The following is a 15,779-nucleotide window of genomic DNA, read 5'->3' as shown; positions in this document are numbered from 1 at the left end:
GAAACGCACCAGAAGCACCTATCAACAAATAGCTAAGGTTTCCATGTTCACATGATTCTTCAAGGCATTTTTAGAGCAGGCGCGTAGCCCGATAACAAACTTAATCTTCAGAACAATATCCCCAGTCGATTGTTTTTGGCCAAAAATCTTCTCATTTCGAAGCTGCCACAGATTGTATATGACTTCAGCCAAGGCCATTTTGAGAAGACACCGTCTCCATCCCTTTTTTGCAGTCTCAATCGAGAGCCAATTTTTCTCTTCCTCCTAGTTTTTGCATCTTCTATTATAGCCAAGCCAACTCATGATTTGATTCCACACACTACTAGTGTACCTGCATAGAAAAAAAAGGTGTTCACTGCTTTCCATTTGATCACAGAAACTACATAATCCATCAGTTTGGACATTAATTTTCCTCAGTCTATCTTTCGTTGGGAGCCGGTTCAGAATTGCCAACCAAAGAACAAAACACGCCCTTGGTCTAGCATAGTTTTGGATCAGAATCTTCTTCCAATTCTGATTGGTATGTGTACCCCTCAGCTCTTTATACATGGCACTTGTACTGAACCGTTGTTGCTGTATGCTTTCCTTCCAATAATCACTATGGCAGATAAGCTCTTTGACTTTAACAATACTCTTTATCATCCATGAGCTACTAGCCTTGGCCTCCCACTGCATTATGCTAGTCCCCTTCAGATAATAAGCTCCAATCCACCTAATCCACAATTTATCAGACTTCATATGTAAATTCCACAAAAGTTTCAGGATTGTGGCCTTGTTCCAGTCTCTAAGGTAAGTCATATTTAACCCTCCAGCATTACACGGCAGACATAGTTTATCCCAAGCCACCAGAGCTTTTCTTCCCACTGCTTTACCAGACCAGACGAAATTTTTGCAAATCATATCAATTCTCTGAATAATTTGCTTGGGAAGAGGGAAAGCTTGCATCCAGTACCCAGCTATGGACATCAAAGTGCTTTTGACAAGCTGCTTCCTTCCTGCATAGCTAAGCATACTAGCGGTCCAGTGTTGAATTTTCTCCAGCATTCTATCAATGATTGGCTGGCATTGATTGATGGTAAGCTTTCTAGTGGATAAAGGGACTCCCAGGTATTTGAAAGGCAGTTTACCAACACCAAAATTAATCATTCTAGCCAGCTCCTCCTGCCTTTGTTCTGTCAGCCCACCAAAATATATTTTACACTTAGATGGATTTGCAATTAGGCCAGTAGCTTCAGAGAATTGGTGAAACTTTTCCATCATAAGCTTGATAGACATCTCATCACCCCTTGTGAAGAGCAGTAAGTCATCTGCAAAACAAATATTAGTGATACCAAGCTTAGCACATCTAGGGTGGAATTTAAAGTCAACTTTCTGATTGAGAGTACCAAGGTGCCTATGTAAGTATTCCATGACCAGAGTAAACAGAAGAGGTGAGATTGGGTCACCCTGTCTCAACCCTCTTTTTGCTTGCAGGATTTTGCTAATATGACCATTTACCAAGTATCTATAAGACACTCCTCTAACCATTATCATGATCCACCTCACAAACTGGTTGGGGAAACTCATTTCCTTCATTATTTGTTCAAGTGAGTCCCATTCCACAGTATCATAAGCCTTCTGCAAATCAATTTGGATAGTGCACCTGGGAGTTAGATGTTTCCTGTTGTATCCTCTCAAGAGCTCAAAAGCTAGGATGATGTTATCATGGATCGTTTTACCAGGTAAGAAAGCAGTCTGACTATCATCTACCACTGTGTTTATCACTGTGTTTAATCTATGGGTGAGGACTTTGGAGATAATTTTGTACAGTGTGGTACAACAAGCAATGGGCCTCATATCTTTCATGGATTTTGCTGTTCTTGTCTTGGGAATCAGAGTTACAAGTGCACAATTAACTGCCCTATGCATGCGGTTATTCTCAAAAAAATCCTGCACTACCTTCATGACATCACTTTTAATCCATCCACCCCTGGTGCCTTTGAATCACCCATACTATGTATAGCCTTCCAAATTTCAGCCTCAGTCACTGGGCCAATGAGGCAATCCATTTGCTCTCTACTTAACTGAGCTCCTCCTCTCAGACTGCAAATATCCACCTGGCTTCTTTGCCTTGCAGCTTGCCCAACCAGATTTGTATAGAAAGAGAGCACTTCTGTCTCAATGTCTTCCTGTTCAGTTATCTTATTTCCATTAGCATCTTCCAGTTCCTTGATCTGTACTTGCTTGTTTTTGGATTTAAGATTTGCATAAAAGTATGCATTGTTTCCATCACCCAGGTTAATCCAGTCACACTTGAGTTTCTGCTGCAGGATCTGTTCTTCCAACTCAGAGTTTTTTAAAACTTCATCAGTCCAGAACTTTACTTCTTGGCAAAGAGTAGGGTTCATCTGGTCAGCAGCTAACCGAGTCTGAGCTTTATCCAGATTTTCTCTGCTCATATTTAAATTTCTAATCCCCTCAGTCATTTGCCATGTCAAACCCTTCATACTATATTGAAGTTTATGTAAGTTCTTCCAAAACTGTGCCATTGGATTATCTCCTCCAATGTGTGTCCAATTTGCCCTTAAAGTCTGGAGAAAATTGGCATGACCAGCAATACAGTTTAGGAACTTAAATCGATGCTTGATTTTCTTCACAGTTTGGAGGCTATCCAATTTGATTCTTAACAGGGCATGATCAGATATGCTGGGATTAAGCACCTCCACACTACTATTGGGGTATGTTCTATGCCATTCAGCATTAACCAGGCCCCTATCTATTCTGGAATATATTGGATTAGCAAGCTGCTTATTATGCCAAGTAAACCATGGTCCTATAGATTCATGTTCAGCAAGACTGCTAGTAACCATCATTTCTTCCATGTCAATATATTCAGCCAAATGCACCTCATTCCCACCAATTCTATCTCCAACTTTCAGGATGTTGTTGAAGTCACCTACAACCATCCAAGGGCCCTGAATATGTTCACTTATTCTATTCAGATCATGCCATAAAATCCTTCTATTGTGGAGTTGGTTATGAGCTTACACAATGGTGAGATGATGAGAAAGAATACCTGCCCTATTGTAAACAGTACTGTGTATTAATTGATCAGTTTTCTCACTGGGGATAATACTCCAAATGTTAGGATCCCAAGCTATCCAGATCCTTCCATTTATATGACACTCATAGTTATCAATAAAATCCCAGTTGAAACCCAGTCTCTTCCTAACAGAATCACTTTTATTAGCCTTAACCCTAGTTTCAAGTAATGCCAGACAACTCACCTGTAAATTCTTGAGGTGGACTCCAACCTCCAGGCATCTAGCAGATTTATTGAGTCCTCTCACGTTCCAGCAAATCATGTGACACCCTCTAAGTGAGAGCTCTCTCCTACCAACAGACCTTCAAATCCATTTCTGATTTCAACACTGACTGCTGCAGGTTCCTTTCCTTTTCTACTTTTGTTCTGTATAGTTGTCCATGGTTCTTCTGCATCTTTAGCTTGGTCTGCAGGGTTGCTTACCTCCTCTGAATTTTTAGGTTCATCTGGTGGATCTTTCTTTTTCTGCTCCCAGATACGTGGTGGGTCTTTCTTTTTCTTACCCCCTCTTCCTTTTATTTACATATATGGCCAACCTTGTTACAACTTTTGCAAAACGGTGGTCGCCATTCATACTCCACCTGTTGGATCAGTTTTTCACCTTGTGGATTCCTGATCGTGATATGTTGGCGAAGCTCTTGTGTAACATCCACTTCAATAAGCACTCGAGCATACGACACTCGGAGTTTCTTTGCTGTGCACTCATCGGTCATGATAGGCTTTCCTATAGCACTAGCAATCTTTCCAATACTCTGATCCCCCCAACAGTACAGAGGCAATTGAGGGAACATCACCCAGATAGGTAGAACCCTCAAAACATCATCCTGCAACGTGAAATTCGGGCTCCATTCATGAAGCAAGACAGGTTTCTTGAAAATAGAATACGGTCCTCGCATCAAGACGGCATCCCTATCAGCTTTGTCCCTGAATCGAATAATGAAGTATCCCTCTTCATTATAGTAGAGATCTGGGAGTGTCACGAAGTTCCATGTTGTAGTCATGAATTTCTTTACCGCATTCATCGACAACTCGTGACCAATAGCATACATTATCAGCGCGTTTTTCCAGAATTCCAACTCTGAGGCTACATCCTTGTCCTCAAGCTGCACCTCAATGTCTCCGTTAATGATGAGTGGCGCCGTGTAGGAAAGTTCACATCCATTTGAAGGTAGTCTATTACCTTTAATCACATCTACCCATAGTTGTGGAGTTTGGTCAGCATCCTTCTCACTCTCCACCGGTTTGCCTTCAATGTTCGGTAGCTCCTCTATCGTTTCCATTGTTTTCACCCCTTCTCCAGATTTACTCGAAATGCCTGTAGTTCCCTGTCCACTTGGGATTGGTGTTGACGAGAACACTCTCACACTCGCCGGTGGAGTCATCGCCGCCTTTTTCTTCGGCCGGCCACGCCCCATGACCAATCCAAGGATAGTTCCAACCCTAGATCCCCTCTGTCGTGGTCCCTAACCCTAAGGCTAGGAGTTTAAACCAACACCAAAGGTTCGCCGTGGCTGTTTCTACCCTTTATCCTCAAACGCCTGTTACCAACCGTCAGAAAAGTCAATCGGAAATCGCCTCCGTCAGACCAAACACTTCAATTAATATGAACCAATGATTAGTTTTAAAATACCTTTATGCATTAAAAAAATTTATGCATTAAAAAAATTTGAAAATTTTATTATATGATCCAATGATGGTCTCTGACCTATGTTAAGTGACACATCAGCACCGTTAATGTCACTTCAGCTTTTTTGGAACGGAGTTTGTGAAAAAAATTAACGGTGCAGACGTTAATTAACATAAAGGACTGACTTATAGCGAAAAAAACATAAAGGATCAACTTGTTACAATATTCGAAGAAAATTTTAGGAGACTAAAACCTAATTTAAATTATTTATAAGGACAAATCCAATATACATGCTCAATAAAGTGCGGAAGCCAGATAGTCATACAAGCATGTAAAAAATTAAAAGACCTACAAATTGATTTTAGAAATACCCGAATCTATTGAGAAAGTTCTTGTTGGTGGTAATACTGAGAGTTGAAAGACAAACAAAGAATACCTGATACCTTGTGTGGTTCTTCCTCAACCGGTACTCCTAATGCCTTGAATTCCCTTCTGATGAGGGAGAAGAGATTATTTGCTTGCGTACGATATATTGGGGATCATAGCCTATTTATATAGTGGTGTCCAATTAGGGTTTTCATTATCTCGAAACGGGTCATCCTAATATTCATTCATATTTTAGTCCATATTCAACTACTTAATTAAATAATTAAATAAATAATTTCTAAATAAAATCTATAAGTCTTTTAACTTTATTTGATCACTTAATTATTTAAGACACTGATCAGTGGTTTTCACACATATATTTTCTGTTGTTTTTAAGTATCTTCAAGTTATTTTATTTAGTGTTTGATGTTATTATTCGTCATTTTATGCTTTGGTTGTGTGTTTTAATGTTTTTCAGGCTAATATGGAGAAATCGGAGTAAATCAGTGCAAAACTCGGAGTTTCGAAGGAATTTCAAAAATATGCTACAGGAGGCCTGACACGGGTGGCCGTGTTGCACAACACGGGCCGTGTCAGGAAGAGGGCGCAAGAAGAATGGAAAAACAGTGATGCAACACGGGTGCCCGTGTTGCACAACACGGCCCGTGTTGCACGTCCTGGGACTTAATAAAAAAAGAAATATAACAGGGGACCAACACGGGTACCCGTGTTGCACAACACGGCCCGTGTTGGGTTTGACGCTGATTCCAGTAATTTTTGTGATTTTGTTCAGTGGTTTGCCTGCAAGGGTATTTTTGGGATTTCCAACCAACTTAAGTGAGTCTGCACTATTTAGGAGAGTTTTCAAGAGGAATTAGGGATCTTTTTGCCACACGAAGAATTGGAGGATTGAGAAAGGAAGCCTATGCAATTGGAGAAGAACAGAGAACTCTCATGAGCGGAAGCCATTGAAGATCAAAGTTCATCATCTCTATTGTAATGTCTTTATTTGATATCTTTGTAATTTCTTTGGATGATATGAGTAGCTAAACCCCACAATGCTAGGGGGTGTCCCTGATTAACATTTGTGATGATTTTGAATTCCGAATTTCAATAACATATTTCTCTTTCATGTTCAATTTATTGGTATAAGGTTTTTAATGCTTTCCTCGTCGGACCAACTTGATTGATTTATGACTGACAATTAGGATTGACATCCATTGTTAGGGTTTTTATACCATTATACTATAGTAGATATCACCTAGGAATAGGGACACCCTATAGTAACCGGATTTTTCTTGATTATAATAATACTTGATTTGATCACTAATTTCGAAGGACTTTGGGATTAGGATTTCAATGTTCAAAGGTTTGCCCACTAAGGACTTAGGAGCAAATACCCTTAAGAACCGGTAATTGATAAGTTGAATTTTGTTAATGAAACAAGGGTTCAGAATTGTTACATGTTAATGCACACACCTACCCTGACATGTTACTCATATTTGGCCAAATCAACCTTTTTAAGTTTTTTTGCAATTTAATTCGTAATCATAAAAACCAAAACCCCCAAGGCTTTTTGTTTAATTGAATTCCTACTAACTCTATAATATCACGCAGTCCTTCAGATCGATATTCGGGGAATTTTCCCTTTATTACTACAGAGGCAAAATAGTACACTTGCTATTTTACCGATCAAGTTTTTGGCGCCGTTGCCGGGGACTGCCGAAAATTATAGAGTTTTTAGATTTACTTCAATTAGAATTTTGTTGCTCTGCGACTAAAATTTTAATTTCTGGAAAAAATATTTTATTTTATTTTTGTTCCTCATTCTAATTGTCTAATCTGTTTATGCGAGGTAAGACCTCAGCAGAATTTCGTTTTGACGCAGAAATTGAAAGGACTTTTCATGCAAGACACAGACAAGCTCGTCAAACTAAACTGGAATCCGAGGAAGAAGTGATTACAGTTCATTCTGGTTCAGACACCGAAAGTGAAGAAGAGATCATGGGCGAGGTACCACCACCAGAGAGACTTCTCAGAGACTATGGTGCTAGAAACACGCCGGGAGGAAGACTAACTATTGTCAACCAACCGGTGAATGTTCCTAATTTTCAATTGCATCCAAGCACCATCACTCAGCTCGAAAGAAAGCCTTTCACCGGAAAGGTTAATGAAGATGAAAACAAGCACCTACAGAGGTTTCTGACCATGAGTACAACTTTAAAAATCGAAGGTCATAATGAAGAGGCCAAGAAGCTGAGAATGTTCCCATTCACCTTGGCAGAAGAAGCAGAAGAGTGGTTTTATTCCCTTCCAGCGGGCACATTACATCTTGGGAAGAGATGGAAAAAGCTTTCTTAAATGAGTATTTTCCTGCATCTGTATTTATAAGAAAGAGGTATGACATCCTGAATTTCAAGCAGAAGGAGGGTGAGCCCCTAGGAGATGCCTACAAGAGATTCAAAAGAATTCTAGTAGCATGTCCCACTCACAATATGGACAAGACCGAACAGATGCAAGTATTTGTCAATGGGCTCAGAATGAAAACGAAACAGTTAATTGATACCGCAGCTGGAGGCTCGAAAAATTTCACAACAGCCTCAGGAATCATCAAAATCATTTAAGCAATAGCTGCAAATGAGCATTTGGAATTGTATGACAGGTGTGCTAGCAAACCGGAAGGAATCATTAATCTCAAGCTGGAGACTTCTAAAATTCGGGTTGAAGATGCGAGAGCCGCAGAAGTTGAAAAGAAATTGAAGGCTATGAATATAGGTAAACAACAGGTGGCTCAAGTTCAACAAGCTCAACCTGTCAGCTGTGAAATCTGTAATGGCCCACACCAAACGGTGTACTGTTTTGCTACTCCCAAGCAGATTGAAGAAATCAAATTCCTAAGGCAAAACAACCCGTATTCTAACACCTATAATCCAGGGTGGAAGAATCATCCAAATTTTGCTTGGAAAGATCAACAACAACAAGGTACCCAGAAGGCAGAGTGGGAAGTGGCAATTGAAAGATTAGCTGGGCAGTGTTTGCAGTTCCAAGAAGAAACAAGAAACAACCACAGAAACACTTCGGCCTCAATTAAAAATCTGGAAGTTCAAGTGGGGCAGATAGCACAGCATCTCACTCTACAGGCACAAGGTACCCTTCCGAGCTCAACTGTGAAAAATCTGAAAGACCAAGAGAAGATTAATGTTGTTACTACAAGAAGTAGGAGAGTAGCAGAATCTGAAAAAGAAAAAGAGGAAATAGATGACCCCATGGTAATAGAGGTGGATCTAGAAATAAGAGAGAATCCAAAAGAGCCATAAGTTATGGTACCACCGGTTAAACCAATTGAAGAAAAAAATAAGAAAGACGTTGAACCAGTGATAAAACTACCTTTCCCCTCCAGAGTGACAAAGAAGGTTTCAAGAGACAAAGACTTTGAGAAGTTTACTAAATTGTTCAAAAAGTTAGAGGTAAATTTACCATTCTTCGAAGCACTTGAGCACATGCCTTTGTATAAGAAATTTATGAAGGAGGTGTTGGCAAAAAAGAGATCACTAGGAGGAGAACCAAAAATTGCAACCGAGAAGTGTTGTATAGTCTCGACAGCAAGAAAGATCCCAATAAAGAGGAAAGACCCTGGGGCGGTGGCAATACCATGCACTATCAAGAATATAGAATTTAAAAAGGTACTCCTCGATTCTGGGTCTAGTGTGAGTTTAATGTCTTTGTCCATTTTCAAAAAGCTTGACTTAGAAAAGATTAGTGAAAGTAAGACACAGTTAAGGTTCGCCGATCACACCATTAAGAAATCCTATGGGGTAGCTGAAGATGTGCTAGTGGAAGTTGATAAGTTTGTATTCCCTGTTGACTTCCACATCATGGATATTCCGGAAGACGAAGAAACTCCTATCCTTCTTGGGAGACCATTTTTGTCGACAGGCCGCTGCAACTTCGACATTGAAAAAGGGACACTAACGCTGAAATCATTTGATGAAGAAGTAACCTTGAAGATGTTAGGAGTTAAGAAAAATAGGGCAGGTGTGAATGAGAAAACTTCAGCTGGTATAACAGAAGGTGAAAAAGAAGACAAAAATTCTAAAAATCTCCAAGAAAAAGTTTCAAGCATAGCCTCTCAGGTGGAACCAACTTATGTAGCTGTCAAAAGTCCTAAGAAAGCTAAGGAAGTCAAGAAGAATGTGGGAAGCAAATTGAAGAGAAAAGTTATCCATGTTTTTCATCTTCATGAGTTCGTGGTTGCGAAAGTGACAAGCAACAAGGTTTGGAAAAGGAAATACCCTCCATAATAAAGGGTAATGGACCGTCGAGCCATGCGACGTTAAACGAAGCGCTTCGTGGGAGGCAAACCACGGTTTTAATAATTAATTTCTCTGTTTGTTTATTTTATTTTCAGGAAATAAAAGAGGACGTCTCTAGTGAAAGCTCGGAAGTGATCAGTGGAGTGCAACACCCTCTGTGAGTCACCTCTCTCGAACTCGTTCTGAAACATTGAGGCCAATGTTTAGTTCAAGTTTGGGGGAGGCTCTTCTCTTTGCATTTTATTTTTTATGTTATTTTTATGTTATTGGTATGATGTGAAACCATAAAGTGAATTCTGGCCAAATTTTGACCGAAAGTTTAATTTTTGAAGAGTTTTGATCTTAAAGAGCGATCGGGAATAGTATATAGAGATGAAGCGAGGACTGTTTGAGGACAGAAAGTTCGGAATAATGTGACAAGAAGAGGTTTGTTTAAACACCCTTGGTTACCTAAAAGAGATACGAGTCTAACGTGTAGATTTGCACCATAGTACTTGTCTCCTGAGAAGTACTTCTCGAGTAGTTTATTGATACAGTCTGGCATAATTCAGATTCACTTGCATGATGACTGGTTGAGGAAAAAAAAAGAGATATAAAGTTGGCACCAAATGATGAAAAGGCGGTAAAAGGCAATCGGCTCGCTAAGTTGGGTAACCCTCACCCGGTTATTCAGCGCAAAGGAGATTGATCCCCAAACGTCGTCCAAAAAGACAATATATAACTGCAAAGTTTGAAAATTTCATCGGTAATAAAAAGTAGCCAATGCTGCTAGTTTGGTGTCAGGAAAAGAAAATAAGAAGCCTTGATTCGTCTCATGCAGGTGATGATTATTATAAGAAATGTAGTGCCTTAATATGATTGTCCGAATGAAAGAGGAGGAAAATCAGAAAGAGACTTAAGTGCAAAGCATAGTTGGAGAGGTATCCGAAACGGGAGCTTGAGGTTTAATGTGGTAACAGAAACTCGTCGCGTGATGTGAATGCCGAACCAACTGTTTCTTGATCAATACAGACGGATATCTCACGTATGAACACCGTGTGCTTTGAAGGTCATTAACTTTTGTAATCGTCGCTTGAGGTCAAGCAACGGTTTAAGTTTGGGGGAGTTATCAGTGGTTTTCACACATATATTTTCTGTTGTTTTTAAGTATCTTCAAGTTATTTTATTTAGTGTTTGATGTTATTATTCGTCATTTTATGCTTTGGTTGTGTGTTTTAATGTTTTTCAGGCTAATATGGAGAAATCGGAGTAAATCAGTGCAAAACTCGGAGTTTCGAAGGAATTTCAAAAACATGCTACAGGAGGCCTGACACGGGTGGCCGTGTTGCACAACACGGGCCGTGTCAGGAAGAGGGCGCAAGAAGAATGGAAAAACAGTGATGCAACACGGGTGCCCGTGTTGCACAACACGGCCCGTGTTGCACGTCCTGGGACTTAATAAAAAAAGAAATATAACAGGGGACCAACACGGGTACCCGTGTTGCACAACACGGCCCGTGTTGGGTTTGACGCTGATTCCAGTAATTTTTGTGATTTTGTTCAGTGGTTTGCCTGCAAGGGTATTTTTGGGATTTCCAACCAACTTAAGTGAGTCTGCACTATTTAGGAGAGTTTTCAAGAGGAATTAGGGATCTTTTTGCCACACGAAGAATTGGAGGATTGAGAAAGGAAGCCTATGCAATTGGAGAAGAACAGAGAACTCTCATGAGCGGAAGCCATTGAAGATCAAAGTTCATCATCTCTATTGTAATGTCTTTATTTGATATCTTTGTAATTTCTTTGGATGATATGAGTAGCTAAACCCCACAATGCTAGGGGGTGTCCCTGATTAACATTTGTGATGATTTTGAATTCCGAATTTCAATAACATATTTCTCTTTCATGTTCAATTTATTGGTATAAGGTTTTTAATGCTTTCCTCGTCGGACCAACTGGATTGATTTATGACTGACAATTAGGATTGACATCCATTGTTAGGGTTTTTATACCATTATACTATAGTAGATATCACCTAGGAATAGGGACACCCTATAGTAACCGGATTTTTCTTGATTATAATAATACTTGATTTGATCACTAATTTCGAAGGACTTTGGGATTAGGATTTCAATGTTCAAAGGTTTGCCCACTAAGGACTTAGGAGCAAATACCCTTAAGAACCGGTAATTGATAAGTTGAATTTTGTTAATGAAACAAGGGTTCAGAATTGTTACATGTTAATGCACACACCTACCCTGACATGTTACTCATATTTGGCCAAATCAACCTTTTTAAGTTTTTTTGCAATTTAATTCGTAATCATAAAAACCAAAACCCCCAAGGCTTTTTGTTTAATTGAATTCCTACTAACTCTATAATATCACGCAGTCCTTCAGATCGATATTCGGGGAATTTTCCCTTTATTACTACAGAGGCAAAATAGTACACTTGCTATTTTACCGATCAAGTTTTTGGTGCCGTTGCCGGGGACTGCCGAAAATTATAGAGTTTTTAGATTTACTTCAATTAGAATTTTGTTGCTCTGCGACTAAAATTTTAATTTCTTGAAAAAAAATATTTTATTTTATTTTTGTTCCTCATTCTAATTGTCTAATCTGTTTATGCGAGGTAAGGCCTCAGCAGAATTTCTTTTTGACGCAGAAATTGAAAGGACTTTTCATGCAAGACACAGACAAGCTCGTCAAACTAAACTGGAATCCGAGGAAGAAGTGATTACAGTTCATTCTGGTTCAGACACCGAAAGTGAAGAAGAGATCATGGGCGAGGTACCACCACCAGAGAGACTTCTCAGAGACTATGGTGCTAGAAACACGCCGGGAGGAAGACTAACTATTGTCAACCAACCGGTGAATGTTCCTAATTTTTAATTGCATCCAAGCACCATCACTCAGCTCGAAAGAAAGCCTTTCACCGGAAAGGTTAATGAAGATGCAAACAAGCACCTACAGAGGTTTCTGACCATGAGTACAACTTTAAAAATCGAAGGTCATACAGAAGAGGCCAAGAAGCTGAGAATGTTCCCATTCACCTTGGCAGAAGAAGCAGAAGAGTGGTTTTATTCCCTTCCAGCGGGCACATTACATCTTGGGAAGAGATGGAAAAAGCTTTCTTAAATGAGTATTTTCCTGCATCTGTATTTATAAGAAAGAGGTATGACATCCTGAATTTCAAGCAGAAGGAGGGTGAGCCCCTAGGAGATGCCTACAAGAGATTCAAAAGAATTCTAGTAGCATGTCCCACTCACAATATGGACAAGACCGAACAGATGCAAGTATTTGTCAATGGGCTCAGAATGAAAACGAAACAGTTAATTGATACCGCAGCTGGAGGCTCGACAAATTTCACAACAGCCTCAGGCATCATCAAAATCATTGAAGCAATAGCTGCAAATGAGCATTTGGAATTGTATGACAGGTGTGCTAGCAAACCGGAAGGAATCATTAATCTCAAGCTGGAGACTTCTAAAATTCGGGTGGAAGATGCGAGAGCCGCAGAAGTTGAAAAGAAATTGAAGGCTATGAATATAGGTAAACAACAGGTGGCTCAAGTTCAACAAGCTCAACCTGTCAGCTGTGAAATCTGTAATGGCCCACACCAAACGGTGTACTGTTTTGCTACTCCCAAGCAGATTGAAGAAATCAAATTCCTAAGGCAAAACAACCCGTATTCTAACACCTATAATCCAGGGTGGAAGAATCATCCAAATTTTGCTTGGAAAGATCAACAACAACAAGGTACCCAGAAGGCAGAGTGGGAAGTGGCAATTGAAAGATTAGCTGGGCAGTGTTTGCAGTTCCAAGAAGAAACAAGAAACAACCACAGAAACACTTCGGCCTCAATTAAAAATCTGGAAGTTCAAGTGGGGCAGATAGCACAGCATCTCACTCTACAGGCACAAGGTACCCTTCCGAGCTCAACTGTGAAAAATCCGAAAGACCAAGAGAAGATTAATGTTGTTACTACAAGAAGTAGGAGAGTAGCAGAATCTGAAAAAGAAAAAGAGGAAATAGATGACCCCATGAGAGAATCCAAAAGAGCCAGAAGTTATGGTACCACCGGTTAAACCAATTGAAGAAAAAAATAAGAAAGACGCTGAACCAGTGATAAAACTACCTTTCCCCTCCAGAGTGACAAAGAAGGTTTCAAGAGACAAAGACTTTGAGAAGTTTACTAAATTGTTCAAAAAGTTAGAGGTAAATTTACCATTCTTCGAAGCACTTGAGCACATGCCTTTGTATAAGAAATTTATGAAGGAGGTGTTGGCGAAAAAGAGATCACTAGGAGGAGAACCAAAAATTGCAACCGTGAAGTGTGGTATAGTCTCGACAGCAAGAAAGATCCCAATAAAGAGGAAAGACCCTGGGGCGGTGGCAATACCATGCACTATCAAGAATATAGAATTTAAAAAGGTACTCCTCGATTCTAGGTCTAGTGTGAGTTTAATGTCTTTGTCCATTTTCAAAAAGCTTGAATTAGAAAAGATTAGTGAAAGTAAGACACAGTTAAGGTTCGCCGATCACACCATTAAGAAATCCTATGGGGTAGCTGAAGATGTGCTAGTGGAAGTTGATAAGTTTGTATTCCCTGTTGACTTCCACATCATGGATATTCCGTAAGACGAAGAAACTCCTATCCTTCTTGGGAGACCATTTTTGTCGACAGGCCGCTGCAACTTCGACATTGAAAAAGGGACACTAACGCTGAAATCATTTGATGAAGAAGTAACCTTGAAGATGTTAGGAGTTAAGAAAAATAGGGCAGGTGTGAATGAGAAAACTTCAGCTGGTATGACAGAAGGTGAAAAAGAAGACAAAAATCCTAAAAATCTCCAAGAAAAAGTTTCAAGCATAGCCTCTCGGGTGGAACCAACTTATGTAGCTGTCAAAAGTCCTAAGAAAGCTAAGGAAGTCAAGAAGAATGTGGGAAGCAAATTGAAGAGAAAAGTTATCCATGTTTTTCATCTTCATGAGTTCGTGGTTGCGAAAGTGACAAGCAACAAGGTTTGGAAAAGGAAATACCCTCCATAATAAAGGGTAATGGACCGTCGAGCCATGCGACGTTAAACGAAGCGCTTCGTGGGAGGCAAACCACAGTTTTAATAATTAATTTCTCTGTTTGTTTATTTTATTTTCAGGAAATAAAAGAGGACGTCTCTAGTGAAAGCTCGGAAGTGATCAGTGGAGTGCAATACCCTCTGTGAGTCACCTCTTTCGAACTCGTTCTGAAACATTGAGGCCAATGTTTAGTTCAAGTTTGGGGGAGGCTCTTCTCTTTGCATTTTATTTTTTATGTTATTTTTATGTTATTTGTATGATGTGAAACCATAAAGTGAATTCTGCCCAAATTTTGACCGAAAGTTTAATTTTGAAGAGTTTTGATCTTAAAGAGCGATCGGGAATAGTATATAGAGATGAAGCGAGGACTGTTTGAGGACAGAAAGTTCGGAATAATGTGACAAGAAGAGGTTTGTTTAAACACCCTTGGTTACCTAAAAGAGATACGAGTCTAACGTGTAGATTTGCACCATAGTACTTGTCTCCTGAGAAGTACTTCTCGAGTAGTTTATTGATACAGTCTGGCATAATTCAGATTCACTTGCATGATGACTGGTTGAGAAAAAAAAGAGATATAAAGTTGGCACCAAATGATGAAAAGGCGGTAAAAGGCAATCGGCTCGCTAAGTTGGGTAACCCTCACCCGGTTATTCAGCCCAAAGGAGATTGATCCCCAAACGTCGTCCAAAAGGACAATATATAACTGCAAAGTTTGAAAATTTCATCGGTAATAAAAAGTAGCCAATGCTGCTAGTTTGGTGTCAGGAAAAGAAAATAAGAAGCCTTGATTCGTCTCATGCAGGTGATGATTATTATAAGAAATGTAGTGCCTTAATATGATTGTCCGAATGAAAGAGGAGGAAAATTAGAAAGAGACTTAAGTGCAAAGCATAGTTGGAGAGGTATCCGAAACAGGAGCTTGAGGTTTAATGTGGTAACAGAAACTCGTCGCGTCATGTGAATGCCGAACCAACTGTTTCTTGATCAATACAGACGGATATCTCACGTATGAACACCGTGTGCTTTGAAGGTCATTAACTTTTGTAATTGTCGCTTGAGGTCAAGCAACGGTTTAAGTTTGGGGGAGTTTGATCAGTGGTTTTCACACATATATTTTCCGTTGTTTTTAAGTATCTTCAAGTTATTTTATTTAGTGTTTGATGTTATTATTCGTCATTTTATGCTTTGGTTGTGTGTTTTAATGTTTTCAGGCTAATATGGAGAAATCGGAGTAAATCAGTGCAAAACTTGGAGTTTCGAAAGAATTTCAAAAACATGCTACAGGCAGGGCCGGCCCTGGGCCAGGGCAAGCAGGCCCACAGCCCAGGGCCTCAAAA

General features: G+C 39.7%; 1 protein-coding gene across 1 annotated transcript; it reads right to left on the bottom strand.

Moving 5' to 3' along the window:
• Nucleotides 1-1,940: 1,940 nt before the first annotated feature.
• Nucleotides 1,941-3,344, bottom strand: LOC131651279 (uncharacterized). The gene is made up of 2 exons (XM_058920951.1): nt 3,056-3,344; nt 1,941-2,935 (listed from the first exon to the last, which is right to left on the bottom strand). The coding sequence occupies exons 1-2, from the start codon at nt 3,342-3,344 to the stop codon at nt 1,941-1,943; spliced, it is 1,284 nt and encodes a 427-aa protein (XP_058776934.1).
• Nucleotides 3,345-15,779: the final 12,435 nt, after the last annotated feature.

The sequence above is a fragment of the Vicia villosa genome, linkage group LG2 (assembly GCF_029867415.1).
Source record: "Vicia villosa cultivar HV-30 ecotype Madison, WI linkage group LG2, Vvil1.0, whole genome shotgun sequence".
NCBI lineage: Eukaryota > Viridiplantae > Streptophyta > Magnoliopsida > Fabales > Fabaceae > Vicia > Vicia villosa.
The sequence above is the reverse complement of the archived record's forward strand: the minus strand, read 5'-3'. Positions and strand labels throughout refer to the sequence as shown.

Bases quoted from the DNA above. Each gene is read 5' to 3' on its own strand.
- LOC131651279 (XM_058920951.1), bottom strand. From the start codon at position 3,344: ATGATTTGCTGGAACGTGAGAGGACTCAATAAATCTGCTAGATGCCTG. The intron at 2,936-3,055 runs GTATTCTTTCTC...GGATGGTTGTAG, and splicing joins TACTGTTTACAATAGGGCAG to GTGACTTCAACAACATCCTG.